This window comes from Platichthys flesus, chromosome 3 (assembly GCF_949316205.1).
Source record: "Platichthys flesus chromosome 3, fPlaFle2.1, whole genome shotgun sequence".
NCBI lineage: Eukaryota > Metazoa > Chordata > Actinopteri > Pleuronectiformes > Pleuronectidae > Platichthys > Platichthys flesus.
Genome location: NC_084947.1, coordinates 4217663 through 4235527, shown reverse-complemented (window position 1 = coordinate 4235527; position 17865 = coordinate 4217663). Strand labels below are relative to the sequence as shown.

The 17865-nt window shown below is 45.3% G+C and overlaps 1 protein-coding gene across 1 annotated transcript; it reads right to left on the bottom strand.

Moving 5' to 3' along the window:
• Window positions 1–4595: 4595 nt before the first annotated feature.
• On the bottom strand, window positions 4596–17692 carry prodhb (proline dehydrogenase (oxidase) 1b). The gene is made up of 14 exons (XM_062384984.1): window positions 17261–17692; window positions 16227–16420; window positions 13309–13343; window positions 13051–13215; window positions 12738–12802; window positions 12520–12636; window positions 12306–12379; window positions 11877–11958; window positions 11509–11601; window positions 10904–11050; window positions 9773–9948; window positions 8953–9051; window positions 8752–8840; window positions 4596–7474 (listed from the first exon to the last, which is right to left on the bottom strand). The coding sequence occupies exons 1-14, from the start codon at window positions 17621–17623 to the stop codon at window positions 7284–7286; spliced, it is 1890 nt and encodes a 629-aa protein (XP_062240968.1). The 5' UTR covers window positions 17624–17692; the 3' UTR covers window positions 4596–7283.
• Between the last annotated feature and the right edge of the window lie 173 nt (window positions 17693–17865).

The window sequence follows — 17865 nt, the reverse complement described above, 5'->3', positions numbered from 1 at the left end:
GTGATATACAGTCTAAGGCAACAGTCAGTCCAGGATTCCATGAGACTCATCTTCTCGTTCATTGTGTTCTGCAGCTCGATCCTTTGTGTATCACTTAATTACTGCTTTTTAAGTCAATCGAACACGAATCCAATTAAATACTCATGTTTGGAGGAAATGAGGAGAAAATGTGGGGAAGAAGGAGCTCATGACTAAACTCTTTGCTTTGTTTATTTGTGATGTGCAGTCATTGTGTTTAGTTAATGATTTCAAGCTGATTTAACAGCAGCAGCAATCAATTAGTCTTAATTTAACAAAGCTTCTCTGTGTGAAACACTGAGGAAACCCTGACCTCACTCAAATTAACACATGAAATCAAAGAAGCCACGTTTCCATCTGTCTCTAAACATTGTTTTTCATCCTCTCGTGGCCCCCTGTTCCTCTGTAACAGTTTAATGGCAGCAAACCGGAGAACCACAGCCTCCGGCACAACATTATTTGAGAATTAGCTTTTATCCCTGGATAACCACAGACGAGCTGTTTCTGGTTTCTCGTCACACAACTTTAATGTTCTTGTTGTTCTCTCGTTGCATAATCTTCTGCCACAGCTGCTGTTTTCAGCAAAAGAGAAAGAACAGTAACAGCAGGTTTCCGGTTTCCTCTTCCGTGTGTGTGATTTGAGTGAAGCGTCATTCGTCTGGTGTGATGAAAGAAACCAGTCAGACTGGTTGTTTGTCTGGATATCCGCTGTCTGCACTGGAAGAACCAAGATGTTGTCTGCCCCCCCCCCCCAGAGGCTAATTACTCTGAGATTGGTTATTCGAGTTTTGGAGTTTTGATATTGTTTTGTAGACATGGACAAATATTGGAAAAACACCAGAATGGAGGAAGGCATCTCTAATGGTCTGAAAAGCAGGAGGAATAAAACCAAAAACCCTGTGCACGGTATCTGTGAGGGTTGTCAGATATTTGATTTCGTTTCTCCGTGATATCAGTGAACCCGACCCTTTGAAGACGCAGATGCTGCAGGAAGCTCCGATAAATCCCGACGCGATGGAGAAAGGGATGAAAGGGTGTAGCATGGGAAGTGAGGCAGACCAATTACCTTCAGTTTAACATGGTTTCCTGTGGTTTGGCTCCGTTTCCTTCAACCAAGAAGTACCTGAGTTTCACCTGCAGCAAAACCCAAACACCCCTCTGGTCGATCACCGTTCGCCCGCTCGCCGCAGAGCAGCAGCAGTGGAGAGAGAGAGAGCTCCAGCGTGGCTGCTCTGCTTTCATCTCAGCATCACTGGTTGGGTAGATGTTCCTCCTACTGTTCCGGCATGACAATTAGATCCATAAACCGAGGAGCTCCATGCTGCTTGCAGGCTACTGTTTATACACTTGCACACTTGACGTATCCGATAACACATGCGATGAGCTGGACAGACGCCACAGGGAGCACATGCTGCCATCACTAAATAAACAAACACTCACACACTGCTTGTGTTTTATCAGCAACTTATGTAATTTGTGTCAAATTTGTATTTGATTTGACCAATTACAGTTGTCGTCACTTGTGTTTGCTTCAGGGGGAGGTCCTGACAAACGTGTCATATCCTCAACTAACAGGACTATGATTGAATGTGTAAAATATGTGCTCACAGTCAATATCACTGCTCCAAGAAATAATGTCAATTCTTCAAAACCCTGAATGATCATTTTCAATTCCAAAGCTTTTACTCTTCTTTCTTTCTGAGGTCAAAGAAATGCGTCGGTAATTACAAATGAGCTTCTGTTAAAGTCCGGTTAATAAAATATAACTATATGGGCCCAACAGTCCCTTTATGAAACCACATTTACATTCACAAGATAGGTTTTTAATTTGGAATTGAACAAACACATCATTTTGTATTAATTTATTTTTTCGGTAATCCGTCCAGTACTTTCTTTTTCCCCTAATCCTGCAAACAGACAAATAAACAAACGCAAATGAAAACCCAACTCAGCGCAGCTCACCACTTCCCTTTCTTCACTTTACTTCCTGCATTAGCTCTTTACATTGTTTAAATCGATGAACGCATTTATATTATATTATAATTGCTTTTCGTGCCCGTTCTTCATCCTCATCTCTCTTTCCAATTTCTCGTCTCGTCTACTTCAAGCAATCTAAAAAAAAAAAAACTTTTGCAAACAAATAAACGTCTGACTCACTTGCAGATTAAAAAGTCTGATGAACTGTTATTACTATTATGATTATGTCGTGAGATTGTGCTCTCAACTTAATATGTGGCTATAAAAAACAGACCTCACCATGTGTCTTTTCATCTGAGACAAATCTGGAGGATGAATCACACAGAAGCCTCTCCTCGGCCCTCCTCCACCTGATCCTTGTTCTCCAACAAGGTTTATCTCTTACCAGGATCCCGGCTTCAATGTGTATGTAACAATATATCCACAGACATATGAAGGCAGAATTGAGTTAAGTATATACCTATGCAGGGTGGGGGGGTGGAAAAAAATAAACACTCAGCCAAGTGTGCACACAGTAACATGGTTTTCTTCCTCCGGCATCAAGTAGCCAATCCATCCTGTGACGGGGAATTGTTCTTCTTCTTATTAAAAGAACAGGTGGCCGTGAGGTAGCAGTCTCATTTCTCACTGCTGCTGCTGCTTCCCTCCATGAGTCCAAACTAATGATCAAAACATTGAGCCGCTTCAAATCATCTCTCACCCCAGACTGATAGATAGGGGAAGTGATGGGAGGACCAGTGTGTGTCTGTGTGTCTGTCTGTGTGTGTGTCTGACAGGGTGTGTAATTGTTATGAAATTCTGACTGTGCATTCAGGTCTCCTCATCTAACGTCTGCTTATTTGCATTTGTGGTTATGCATGTGTGTCTCCAAATGTTTGTTTTAGTGTGTGTTTGTGTGTGTGTGTGTGAGTGTGTGTGTTTGCATGCAAAGGTGGGGAATATAAGCCATCAGGGTGAGAGTCAGAACAAGATTGTTTAGCCAGGAGAGATGACGAATCGCTTGCTCTGCTACTTTCTTGTGGCCGTTCTCTAAGCAGTTTCCTCTTCAACACACAAACTCACACACACACACACACAAACACACAGACACACACACACACACACACACAGAGAAACCTCTCGTCTCTTCTTTTTTGTCTTCCTCTGCAGTCGTGGCACATTTGTGCTGCAGCGCGCTTATCGCTTTCAAAGGGAAAACAGAATGAATCTCAAAGAGGCGAGATGAAAGCGGTTTCACGATCTATAAAACATGGCTGCCATTCACAGGCCCAGAACAAAAGGGTTTGCGTGTTGGAGGGAACAGCAGACTGCGAGGAATCCAGTGGTCCACCTTCACTGGTGCCTGAGAGGGAGAGGACTGGGAGGCCGCTGGGCATGGTGCTGTGAATTCTTCCTGGACAGCTTCCAATGAGACGGTTAAAGACACGAACCAGTCGGTGAGGACAGGACGACCCCAGGGAGGGAAACATCATTTCAGGAAGGTGTCCCACGTGTGACTTGTTGTCTGAATCTTTCTCAGCCAACACCCTGTCACCAAACCTGTGATCAGAGACGTCGCTCGTCCACAGAAGAGTGCTGGCAGCTGATTTCGGTGATTTGTGTTTGATAGCGTGGGGATGACACCCGTACAGGCGCCACCGTGTCACACTCTGCCGCGTTCACTCAAAGTGTGTTCCCTCCTGCTCACTTGACGATTAGCAGAACGGAAAAGAATCAACACAAACTTTCAAATCTCCCCCTGCCTCTGCTTTTTCACCATTTGTGCTTCTTTCAGGCGACACTATCAGGACAGATGAGATTAGTCATCGCTCGTCCCATCTGTTGTGTTCACGACTCATTTGTTTACTCGGTGGTTCACATCGGAGCTCACAGCGGCCGGGGGGGGGGGGGGGGGGGGGGGGGGTCCTTCCGGGCTCCGAGGTCATCTCAGCTAAATCGTTAATTTCCTCTCTCACTAAGTGGACGATGATGAACCACACAGATTCCCTTCACTTGTCCCTGTGATGAATGGAAACAAGCCATATGACAGTTTGGACAAAGCCGTCGGGTCACGCGTGGTCGGCGTGTTCTCCACATGTGCCACGTTAAGCAGGACTAATAGGTTTGCTTCTGTTTGCCGAGTGGCCAGGTGAGGATGTGAAGCACGGCTGCAGCGGCTTCACGTTCTGGAGATGAGCAGCAGTGCAGACACAGCTGGAGACATTCACAGTCAAGTTAAACTGCTGAAATGCACAGTTGTCCACTCTGGGGTTTTTAATGTATGCCAGAGAGGTAACTTGCAAATATGCATCGGGAATAATATTTATGATTTCTCCATCCATCCATGCATCTGTGTTTCTGTACCAGCCTGTGCTGATTCTGGGTCAGAGGAAGCTTCTGTTACTCCCACTATTTCTCATATTCTTGTGTTTTGTTACGAGAGATAAACTTCCCAAACCAAAACAAGTTGTGCAACTTGAAAATAGCCTGAACAATGCCGTCAGATTTCAGGTTCTTCATGTGCAAACTTCTTCAGCTTCAGGCTTCAGCTAAATTAGACGTGATCCTGTCTCCACGAGTGTTTGTGCTCGTCTACATGAACAAAGAATATCAGACACAGGTAAATGCTCATGAACAGATTTTAATTATTTGACTCTCCTGCAGCAGGCACACAGTTTTGGGCCTAAAAGAAAATCAATAGTTAAATGAGGATGGTTATTATATTATATTATATTTCCTTGACCTTGTAACCCATTAAAAACACACATTGACTAAGTGGTGGAAGTGATCAGAGAACCAAAATACAATCCTCTTGTCAAGTGTTAGTTAGTTAGTTTCCTGAGGACATTTCAGAGTCTTGCACAGAGTTCACAACCTTTTCTCTTGATTAGACATCAGAGCCCAGTGAGCCTCAGATGTTAGGATATATTGACAGGTCTTTCTTTTCCGATGATGTTAGAAAACACCTTCTAATGATGGATACAAATAAAGAAGCTAACTATTTCACTGTTGGGGTGAAGAGGCTTGAAGAAGTACTGATGGACGCGGTGGGGTAACATAGAAAGCATGGGAAATCTTGTTAATTGGTCCTCTACTGTACAGTGCAACATTCATTTTCTAACCTTTCCCATCTCTCCTGGAGTCAAATATAATTTAAGCATCATCTCATATTGTGGTTATGATTGCCATCGTTCATTTAAAAGTACCCAGGCCTGGTTTTTCTTTTTACACCATGGGCCACTAATCTCTCAATTTGCTATCAGAAGATAAAAATACACAACCCTGCTAGCTGGCTCCAAGCCGCCGCCCTCCTTATTGTCAGTTTGTCTCTTCTGGCACTCGAACGTGGTACCAGATTAAATGGCTGCTGGAATGCAGCTGCGAGCCAATCCGCTCAATGTGCTACACTGAAAACCAATCTTTTCAAATTTGGGAAAAAACACAAAACAATGCTCAGTGTGTTTGCAAACCGGGGCCTGTCACACAGCACGTGTCGCATTGTTTGAGAAGCAGTGGACCGCCGCTCGGCCAAGGTCACAGGCGAACACACAACCCGAGACGTGAGACTACGTGGGGCCCACGACAAAGCAGCCCGGAGAAATCCCGTTAAGTATGCCGTCCTTCACATCTCGCCTAATAAAATGTCAACATTCATTCCATAAAGTAAATTTGCCTCGGCAGACTATTACATGCCTGTGTGCTTTAATGTCCGGGAGGGGGGGGGGGATTGTTGCTAAGTCCCAGAAGGATATGCTGAGCCCCTGCTGCTTTTGACTGACTCGTGGAACTTGTGTAGGATTCTTCTGCCCCACGACGTGTCCTGTAAATCAGATTTGCCGCTGCAGAAGGGATTTGATGGCTGACGAACACTCGAAGGCACAACTCGCATCTGAAGTCGACTTCATTCTTAATTAAACTGGACTCAGCCGCGGCTGCTTTGCCTCAGTAAAACTTAACAGCCACTAAAAGTTTCTTCTGAGTAATGATTAATGCAATCCAATTCCTGTGATCTGCACTGAGCGGAGCATCATGGGTAATTAAATGATGGTCTGCAGAGCACTGACTGCTCTCGTAAAATGACAAGGCCGTAATTATCATGGAGCTCGGTTACCCTCTGACTCAAATACTAATTGCGTATCAATAATCAGGCGGAATATGTCACAGAATTAAAAATCCCAAAACAGCCTAAGCAGTACAAATAGCTCCGAGCTACAGAGCTGCAGTCGATAACCCCCCCCCCCCGTCCATCCTTCTCTTTTATTTATGAGCAATTTCACAGGGTCCATAAAGTGAGACATGTAAAACCAACAAATAGAATCGCCTGCTTTAAACATATTTACATTATAAAAGATAAAACTCGCACAGTGCTTGTACATCAAAATGCAATAAGGCAGCCCCCCCCCCCCCTGCATATTATCAACGTCATTAAAAATAAAACAACCTGCCAGACTCGCAGGCATCTGTATTAAAGAGGGAGCCTCACTCGCTGAATGCTCGGCACGGAGTGTTCCCTCGCAACACCCGAGTGGTCGAGAATATAGCCTCCTCCAGTAAATACAATAACAACAGCACGGCACTCTCAGAAGAAGAAGGAGAAGAAGAAGAAGAAGAAAAAGAAGAAGAGGGATGTGCCGCGAGGAGGCATTTACACTTTCTCATTGATTCGCAGAGAGGCATCATTTTCAAACCGGCAATACAAAATCAGACGCAATACAACACAGAGGAACCTCTTCAGGGCTGTGAGGCTGTCCAAGAGTGGAGGGGGAAAAAAAACATAATATAGGAGTGGGGATATGGATGTTTCCTTTACTGCCATTTAAATCAAGCCCGTTATTATTATTATTGTTGTCCCACTCCAAGATAAATAGGGTGATAAAAAGGGTCCTGTTGACATGTTAGAGAGTCCTCATGGAGAAGGAGAGAAGCAGCTGGATGGACACCACCGCTCTCTAGACAAAGGGAGGCGAGGAATGCTTGTGGGCGCAGATAAGGAAGGAAAGAAGTCAGTAGGAGGCAAGGGGTGAAGGTGGGCAGCATCAGCGAGGAGAAGACAGGGGGGGGGGGGGGGTGACGTGCAGAAACAGTCCATCAACGAGGAAACTCCAGAATAGGTTTGAACGGGAGCTACCGGTCCAGGGAGAGCTGCAGCGAGGGAGAGACAGAACCGACAGCCACAGCAGCAGCTGTCAACCGGAGAAGATGAAGAAGAAAAAAAATATCCAACACGTTAGCACTCTCTCTCCTCTCTCTCTCTTCTCTCTCTCTCTCTCTCTCTCTCTCTCTCTCTCTGTCTCTTCTCCTATGTCTTTTCAGTACGTCGGTCTGTAGAGAAGCTCCCCAGAGGAGAGTCTGCGCTTCAGCTCCTTCCACAGCAGCCCCCGCTCCTTCTGGACGCCCTTCATGAAGCCTCTGTTCTCCTGGGCTCTCCGAGACAGGTAGGGCATCACCTCACTCACCGGCCCATAGGGGACGTACTTATAGACGGGGAAGCCTGCCTGGCCTGGGAATGAGGTGCATGGCATGGAAGACGAGGAAAGAAGAAAAAACAGAGGCATGGATGAAGAGGATAAAGGGAAAGAAACATAATACTTTTCTATCCTTCTGGAGAGACTTTTCTTCAACATGTTATATTTGATTAACTCGTGTTTAATTTCAGGAAAAAACGTATTTCTATGTTGCAGTTGTCTGGGACGAACTTCTAAGGAATGTGGCTCTGTCTTCTTGTTATGCTTCTGAACCTGCTGTGCTGAAAACGACTTTAATGTGTTTGTGTCACATTTGTGTTGTCTTGTGTAGGTTTCTGTTTGGATGAGGAAGCTGTTGGATTTTTAGAGGTAATTCAGGCCTAGTTTATGTTTCACAGATTTCATGTTGTTAGGCACTTCCACCTTGTTCTGTGCTTGTTCTTTATGTTGAGATAAATTAAAGAATAAACCCCCTTAATTTCCACCATTTATCTGACTGTCGAGTCTTTAGCTTGTCTGCAAATACCAAAGACATTACATTAAAGATGTTAAAATGTGATATTTAATTAACTACCCTCACAAACCACAGTTTCACGAACAATATATTTTTTCTGCAGATTGTTTTTGGACGAACTTGTGAGAGCACATCACAACTGGACGTCCCTTTGATTGGCTTCCCTCACCGAGTGTTTGCTTCAATCCCCCTAATCAGACCGGTTTACAGACCCCCCCCCCCCCCCCCCCCCCGGCTCGCTGCATTTGAATTAGAGGAGCTGCTGTTGTCTGGCAGTCAGGCTCACACACTGTGCTTTGTCAAAGGTCTATACTCCTTTACTCTGTCTCTTTTTAAGCCTATCCTAAATCACTGAAATCTGAATGACACTGGCGATGGACAACAAACTGAAAAACTCATAATATACGTGTTTTGTATGATTTCAGTAAACGTTATGACACAGCACCGTCTGCTCTTACCCTCGAGAAAACCACAAAGAAAACACGTGTCTGTTTACATCAATACTGGTCAAGGTGGTTTTAACACGAGCCTCAGATTGACAGATAAGCCGAGTCGGCCTGTGACTGACAAACAAAGTGTGGAGAGCCGGCAGCGGCGCCTCGTTCCGACAGCTCGTCGATACCGAGGTGTCTCAGCTGTGGGCAGCGGGCTGACTTCTACACATGCACTTCACTCACTCCTCGTGGCCATCGGGGGGCGACCTGTGCAACGTGGAGTTTTTACGTGGAATCTGTCAAAGCAACAGAGATCAGCGTGTGTTGTCGTGTGTGGTTGTGTGTTGTTGTGGAGGTTTCTCACCCAATGGGAAGCTGATCTGGTCACACATTCCCAGGAGCTGCCCGAAGTACACCTTGTTCTCCGTGGGGACGAGACCCAGCTCGTTCATTCTGAGGGCGGCAGAGAGAGAGAGAGAGAGAGAGAGAGAGAGAGGATCCAGAGCTGCATGGAGGAGATCGATAGTGTTTTCAACAGTGTCCTTGGTAAGAATGGAAACTGTACCTGTGGATTGTGTGTTTCACTGTGTCTTCATTATGGGAAGCGACCATTACGTTGGCGTTTCGGTTGATTGCAATCTCGGCCAGCACATGATCCAGACACCTCACACAATCACAGACACACAAAGGAGACACGAATAAATACCGGTGTCTGTGAAGTCAGTCATTTCCCAATACAGAGTGTAAAATCTAAATATATCACAGGACATTGTGTGCATACTATGATTCAGACTATTTTCATGACTCTTCCGTGCGTATCTTTCTCATTAGGAAGTACGATTTACCTTTCACGCAACTAAACAGCACAAGTATATTCAAACAGTGAATACATTTCTCCGGAATTGGAACCCATCCTTTCTGGAGGGACGTCCGCCTTCGTTAATATTCATGCACGTCAGCACCATCTGCAAAACATCCAGTCGCACCTCATGCTGTGCAGTATCAGCCCATAAACCCTGTGTCTGTCCTAGGCTGGTGTTGACTAAAAAACTCTACTGGAACGCTCGGGGAGGGAAGCATGTTGATCTCCACAGGGTGACGGCTTTGATCTCACATTAATGTGGGAGCGTCAGGAAATTGTTACAACACAGCACCCCCTACAGCTGGAAGGCTTGCTGACACAGGATGATAGACCCACAAGCTCCAATTGAAATCCCCATGCTGAGCGTTTCAGCGGAGTCGAGCCTGTGAGGGGGCCACTGAGAGTCTGTGAACCACATGGGGAACTCGGAGGGGCACAAGTGGGAGGAAGGTGTTTTCAGGCTCTGTAAGTAGCAGCAGAGTCGTCAGCACTTAACAGACAGAAGACGAGTCCCGGCTCTTACCTGTGGTACATCCTGTTGGTAGACTCGTAGTCAGGGTGGATGGGGTCCTCGTAGCCAAACTCTTCGGCCCTCTCTCGCTCCTGGTACATGTAGGCCCCTCGCACAAGCTTGGCAGCGAAACACCAGCCCTCCCGTCGGGACAGCTCCACGTCCATGCTCACGTTGTCGTAGGCGTCCTGCAGGACAAACAGGACGCGGTCAAATCGTCCATTTGGTTCAGCGGTTTGCGTTCAACCAAACACCTCCACTAAATAACAAGGTCAGGGTTGTGTTGCATGTGTAGGAGCTGCTTCTGTCTCCATCTGGGTGACAAACGTCTGCTCCACCTCTCTTTTAATCTCTTAACAGAACAGAGGAGATCGGATTTGTCCTCAAACTCACTGCGATTAGGGTTATTTTGAAAAAGGTCCCTAAAAGAGTCTAAATTGGTAAACTAGTAACAAATGTTCAACAGCCAATGGAGAAACTCCCAAAACTCAGCCACCTTACATCCCATCACATGGTATCCGGCAGACCAATGACCAGCACAAACACATTGCAGTTACATCATTTTTACATCATGTCTACGGCAGCGTATTCAGCCCGACTTGGATTAAAAATTAATAACCGAGGAAAAATGAAGGAGTGACAATGTCAGAGGGATTATTTAAAAAAAAAAAACTACTTTCATTATGAATTGAACAGTCAGATGTGCGAGAAGAATATTTGTGGTTGTGTTTCTACATAATTGATTCTCACGGGGAAATGAAAAATACATTGTTGTAAAGCAAAGCAGCAGCGTTGTTAAAGTGAGAGCCCCATCTGTGTTATTTCATCATTATAATGTGTTTTATTTTCTTCACAACAAGTGTGTTCCCAGTCATTTTAAATAGAATATGATCAAGTTGTTAAAAGTGTTTATTAAGCACATGAATGAAACTCCACTGTTAGTTAAACAGCTTTTCATTTGCAATGTAAATTAACCCACTCTCCAGCCCAACATGATCCTGTTCCTGTTGCAGTTTCCTCGACAACTCCACTGACTCATGCTAATCTGATTATGTCACAGCATCTCAACACGTACAGTTGTTGTGTCTGCCGTGTTAAACCCTGACAGATCGGAACATCTGCCGCCAGCTGCTGGGCTCTCACCTTCAGGTAGCACTGGTACGTGTTGAAGATGACAGGCTGCTCTCTGTTGTAGATCCTCTGCATCTCTAATGTCACCCTGCTGATGGCTGGCTGCAGGTACGTCTGCTCCGCGTCCACCATCAGGCGAACGCCGTTCTCCAGGGCGTGCTGGGGCGAGAGAGAGCTCAGTGATTCGGTGATAAATCCTCTGACAGTGCTTGAATGTCAGGTTATGTTTTCATTTCAGTTTGTTTGATTGTACAGAGCTCCTAAAGGCTCAGGTGATATCTTTATATCTGGTGTGCACAAGATAAATACCTGTTTGAATATGACAAATATCTTGTGGGATGAATCAAGTTTTTTGTTTGTTAAATTAATCAAACTTAAAAAACACAATAACTGATTCTGTCAACACACATTGGAACATTTTCTTGTACAATACAAATAATACAATGCAGCACTGTAGAAGTTGTGGTTTTTATATATTACATATTTGTTCTGACTTAAACAAAGTTATACATATTAACATGTCACTGTTGTCTTCACTCTACCTACTTGATTCTTCCTAATTAATTAACTTGTGTGTACCTTTATCTGTGTGTATCAGTCCTTATCTTATTGTTTACCTTTGCTAAAATGTCCATACGCTGCATCATCCTCTTCATCTGCTCTTCCTCCTCGGTGCCGAACTTCTCCAGCAGGGGCTCCAGCTCTCCTCTCTGAGTGAACAAACCAGCACGTTGTTCACAGTCAGATGCAAATGAACCAAATATTACACCAAGTGCGTCTCACTAAATCCACCCTTCAGCTTCCTGCATTAGAACATCAGCAGATAGCTGAAGGGTGACCTGTCCAGAGTTTATTGACACGGCAATTAACACAATGTCCTCTCAGCATCACTGCTCTCCATCATCCTGGTGCTGCTCACACTTCACATCTGCTCTAAGCTGTGTTAAATTATAACCACTTCATCTCAAGAGTTTAATCTACTGACCTGAACATTCGGGACAACTAGCAGGTCTGATGTCTGTGGTCTGTCATCTATTAGGCTGTTCCAGTCCAGCACGTCAATGGTTCTGTCAGAGCAGAAAGATATTAAGGCACCAGTGAGAGATTAAAACATAAGCAGTATTTTGATGATAGAAATTCCCCAGTTACTCTGCAGCAGAACGTGTCCTTGAATATTACCTTCAAAATACCTGGATTCAAATTCTAGTTTTCTTACTTTTTCAAGGTCTGAAAACAAATGGAGGGGCTGAGGGAAAATCCTTCTTTACTGGATTTGAATCAGCTAAAAACATCCAGTGGTAATATGATATATTTTGAGTGGGGTCTCCAATCCTTACATCACATAATATTAACCAGTATTTCTACTTTAAATATGTATTATTTTACAGATATGTGTTCCTGTGATCTTGCTCACCCTGAGGTTTCCTCTTTCCCGTCAGTGAACCAGCCACAGAAATCTCCTGTTGCACCCAGTTTGGTCAAAGATTCCTAAAGATATAAAGTTCAGTACTTTGAGAAACTGTAGAACTCCAAGTGTTTCCAAGTGTTTCCAAGTGCAAAGAAAGATTATAACATTGCATGTAATAGATATCCATTCATCACCAGTTAAATGGAAAAGAAAACTGCACCTGCAGCTGGTTGAGCTCCAGCCTTTGATTTAAAGCGTCCACGCCATCCTTCCCCTGCTGCGACGCCAGGAAGCTGAAGAACCGCTGCCATTTCACCAGCACCTCAGAGAGTTGGAGCTTTAAGATTCAAAAATGAAAGTCTTTATTAAAAAAGAAAAGGAAGTCAGCCCATCCCAACCCGACAACAAGAGCATGGGGTGCTGCCCCTCAACGCCTACCAGAAACTGAGGTCGTCCCAGAGCCGTCATTTTGATGGCAGAGAAGCCGTCCATGGAATTCCCACCTGCGGCCGTTCAAATAGAAACATCACCATGACGGTAAACACATGATTAACTGCTGCGCCGCATGTGATAAAAGGCGGTGGCTTACACAAGCAGAGCAGGTGTGCGAGGGTGGCGGGGGAGGGCAATATTTCCAAGTTAATGGTGGGAAGAATATGAGCCAGTATAGAGCTACAACTTAACACAATGTGCACAAACAGACGCACACTGTAAAAGCTGCTGTGTGTGGTTTCACTCTCCATTTACACACCAGATGCTTTGATGCATTTGATGAAGGTTTCCATATGCCGGTCACATTTGGCCTCGGCGCTGTCGGAGTGCGTGCGGGCGGCCGTCACCCCCCCGCGAAGCCGCTCCTCCTCCTCCTCCGGCTGCTGCTGCCGCTCGTTCTGCTTCTCCTCTCCGTGGCGCTCGCCTGGAGGGGAGAAGCAAATTTGCATGCCCATTTCTTCTAATTACATCATGTGCTGTGTCCGCCAATGAGAAGGAAAACAACGAGGCAGCTTACCTATGCTCTGGTTGTCTGCAGCGGATTCACATGAGCTACATTAGACGAAGGAATAGAACAGGATTAAATCGGTTAGCGCTCGTTTTTCTGTTTTTAGGCGATATTGGAAAGTTGCATCATTATTGCAGCCGAGCGTTTCAGGGGTCAGAGGTCAGTGTGGGAGCTGGGGTTCTTTCTTCTGTGGACACGTTGGGCCTGGTGGCGTTGTGTTTGGTGAACCTAAATAAGCACATCAGCCACAACATGAAAAACAAACTGATGGGTGGGTGCTGAAGTGGGGGACGTACAGGGAGGGCGGTCATTCCACACTTGACCCCCCCCCGTCATAAGCCACCGGGGAGCTCATGTAACTACGCACACGACTGAGCAGCGAGCGCACAGGACATCAGAGACGTCAGCGACTTTCAAAGACAGAGAAACTAAAGGGAGTTCTTTTTTTGATGTATTGTATATCATGTGGCTGGAGCTGCAGAAATGTGGATGAAACCGGAGAATATTTAACACCGACTGACATTCTACTATCTAAAACACACTTCATACACACTTGTCCTGCACTTTGGATGATTTAATGTTTTAATTTAAAGCCCTAGAATGGGAATAAGGCAAAGGAAAGAGAATTTAACAATGAAAGATTCAGATGATCATATCATTCAAATGCAGAATATGTGACTACAGGGGGGGTCTCAATCAAAACAATAGTAAAAGAACAAACTGATGATGTTTGAAGAAATGATGGCTCATGGGAGTTGTTCTTAAAAAACTGCTCACTGTCTTTTTCATATTTAGAAATCATTTGTTCTGGAGGTTTTGGCAGAGCTGGATAAAACCAATAGTAAAGAAGATATGACGCAATTTAGCGGCAACTAAAGTTAAACGTCCCATGAAGTCATTTTATCAAGCAAAATGGATTTTATCTGCTTGATAAAACTATGAACTAAACATCATTTGTTGTTTTTTTACTGTTGGTCAGAAAAATAGAAGAGAAGTAAAAGAAGCCGCTGGGCTATGGGAATTCGTGACGGCCAATTTTAGACTAAAAGAATAAATTAAAGGTAAAATCGTGATTATAAAAATAAAACAGAAACCAATCCCAGAGTTTTAAGTAGCATTGAACAGCAGGAGTTAATAAACGTGTTAGTTCTGGTTGAAGCGTTTGTGTCCAGTGACAAATCTGGATTTTATTAAAGCAATTCTTTGCAACACTGCCAATACCTCAATCAACCGAAAGCCTGGCACAAAATAGTGGGTATTGGCAGCTGTGTTACCAAACACGTCAGAACCAGTCTTCACACGCCTCCATGAATCAAATCCAAACTGTAAAATAATATATTTTAAGTCTATATATAAGGCCTCTGAATCTGAGGGCTGGCATTGTGAGTGTGTTTATTCTCCACATCAAACCGGGACCTGCCTCACTTCCTCACATCTTCCTTCTGTTAGCAGAACCCGACTCGTGTTGTTGTTGCTGTCCTGACAGATCATTGCAGCGCCTGTCAAGCCTCGCTGCTGCCTGAGATCAAGCTGTCTTAATGTCCTCCGTCCTCCCGGTTCCGAGGTGTATATTCACCAGACAAAATCCTTTCTGATGCCTCTTCTGATGTTTTTTTACAAGCAGGCATAAAGCTGAGAGCTGATATCTTGTTACCCGTAAGAGAAAGTACAAGAAGGGCCGAGAAAGTCACAGCAAAGGGTCTTTTCCTGGAAGCTCTGCCGCCTTACAGGACCTGATTACACCATGGAATGATGATAGAGGACGTTCTGTCGGGTGCAGAGCGACATTACAGTCAGGCAACAGGAGGTAGCTATTACTGAGCAACAGCGCCACCTGCAGACACGTGAGGGGACCCATCCTGTTGGCCAACGCGTCCGAGCAATGAGTCGGTTTTCAAGTTGAACCAAATCCAACAAACTCTGTGTAGAATTCTTCCTATTTTAAAAGTTCCCTGCCGACTATTGGAGATAAACTCTTGATTTTTTAGACAACTTCTAAGTCTTTTTCAACTGATCTACAGTTCAGCTTCACCCTTCAACTAACTGGACCTGATTCTGAGGCTGCAGTTCCACACTTCTCACAGGAGATCGTACCCACTCCCCAGTTACATAGACCAAGAACAGGTTCAGGGTGAGGAGTGGGAACAAAGGAGGAACAATTCTCCCTGTTCTCTGAGTTTGAAACTGATATTTTATGGTGAAAAGGTTGCACAGGGTTGCTTTAACTAACGCCTCACAGCTCTTGGTCTCTTTTAGCCTTTATATAAATGGAGCCGTTGTGTAAGATACAAAAGGTCAAACTTCTCCGGCTGACTCTTTCGTTCGGGCAAAGCAAATCTGACAAGTGCACTCGTCTTTTTTCACATTAATGAAATGAACATCAGATAGATTCACTGGGGAACTTCTACTCCCTTATTTGACTGCGGGGCATCTCCTAAATGGGGCCAGAACGTCCAACTTTTATTCTGGACGATGTGATGTCCCAATTACTCAGCATGCATGAATGCCCACGGCCAAACTGAAGCAACATCACTGCTGCTGCTGCCCAGAGAGGCCGCTCGCTTCAGGTCTGTACTGTTATCCAAGTTTACATCAGCTCACAGGACAGAGCCGCTCGGCCTCTTGCTCCCCCCATGTGACAGGATTCCTGTCATGTGAGAGATTCTCTCCAGTCCAGTAAGGGGGGGCCACGACTGGGACAACAAATCATGATGTAACGACTGTTCACTTTCTGGTAAATCTATTCTTGGTCATCACACAGGCGTATTTATACTCTTGATATTTGTAATTTGATATTAGTTTTGTTATAAGTAAAGAGAAGGTTTCACTGTCCTTCCTGGTGCTGTTAGATTCACATGAGACACTGATATATAAATCATCTTTTAGCGTTTACTGGAATGTGTGTGACAACAGAGAAACTTTCGTACTCCGCCTCCTCCTGGCTGATGTCCTCCTCCACACTGTAGTCCAGGACAGAGCCGACGCCGAAGGCCTGGTTCTTCTGGATCAGAGGCCTGATCGACTTGTGGTCCTCGCCGGCCACAAACTGGCCGTAAAACGTCATCTTCATGAACTGGTTGAAGGCTCTCTGGCCCAGAATCTTCTTTCCCAGGTCCATTATCTGAACAGAGAGGAGGACATTATAGACACGCTTATAACTACTTAAAGACACATGTAGTTTATCTACGTGAATCATAAGGTCCCAGATAAAAAAGTATGTTTCGAAGCAACAAGTTAATCTGACAATTCTTTGGGGACAAGAGGAAAAAAGCGGAAAGTTGTTCTTTCCCAACCGGAGGAATTCAAAGCATGTTCTTCGCCCCAGGCCGTGAACCACATGTGTGCATGTAAAGACTGTAAACAGGGACAACGCATCACAGACTGTAGCTGCTATGGAAAGCAGATTAATCCAAAATCAGATTAGTGCTTTGCTCTGGATGTGTCACCATTAGCTGCTGATGTGATCTGTGCAACTAGTCAGCGACTGTCCTGCACGCTGATGCATCCCAACCTGGGCTGAACGAAACACAACCTTCAGTGGAAGCGTGTCTGTTTGCACACATATGTAATTTGAGAGGTGGGAGCTGTGCATTTGAGCCTGAGGCACCAACAGTTAGATGTGTAGGTTTCGAGGTGTTTACGGTGTGCGTGTTTGTGTGTGTTTGTGTGTGTGGGTGTGTTCACCTTGAACACAACTTTAAGTATATCTAAAAAAAAAAGCTTATCTCTGTATAAACACTGGGTTACCAGTGTTAGTGATATATAAGTGAGTCTAATGGAGTGTTTCACCTTCAGAGCTAGCACCTGCTTTAGTGTTGAGCCCTCTCTCTCTCTCTCTCTCTCTCTCTCTCTCTCTCTCTCTCTCTCTCTGGAAATGTCACTGAGTTCCTTTAAACTTTTTTCTATATGATGTTGTGATCAAACCGGCCTCACGGCTCCTGGCTCCTGAACAGCTCATTACCTCCGTGTTCTTCTCCACCAGGATGTCATAGGAGCAGAGCTTGAACACCACCAAACTTCTGAGCAGCTCTAATGAGTCTTTGCTCTTATAAGCCTCCCGGGTCAGGTCAAAGTCTACGGAGATCTCATTAGCGGCCCTGGTCCTGGAGCTGCTGGAGGTGGAGGTGGGGCCGTCTCGTCCTCCGGGACACTGCGGGGCTGAGGCCCGCTCAGCGCGGTCGCGGCTGCTCGCCTCGTCCCGGTGCTGCTCCGTCCGCTGGGCGCTGGAGCGGCGGAGGCTGATCCGGCTGGAGAGCAGCCATCTGCCGGGAGAGTCCGCCCCGGGGGTCCGAGACAGGAGGACCGGAGCTCTGACACAGAACATCGGCCCAGAGGAGGATGAGGAGGAGGATGAGGAAGAGGTAGAGTTGAGCTGAAGTCACACGCAGAGTGAGGTGCTGCAGGTTCACAACATGTCAACACACAGACACGCACACTGAGGTAACACTGTGGTTGGTGGAGAGTCCGTGACATAAAAGTTACATCAGCCAATCACAGGCCAAAACAGTTACATCAGCCAATCATAGGCCAACAACCTGTAAAAGGGACACGCCCACTTTCTCACGT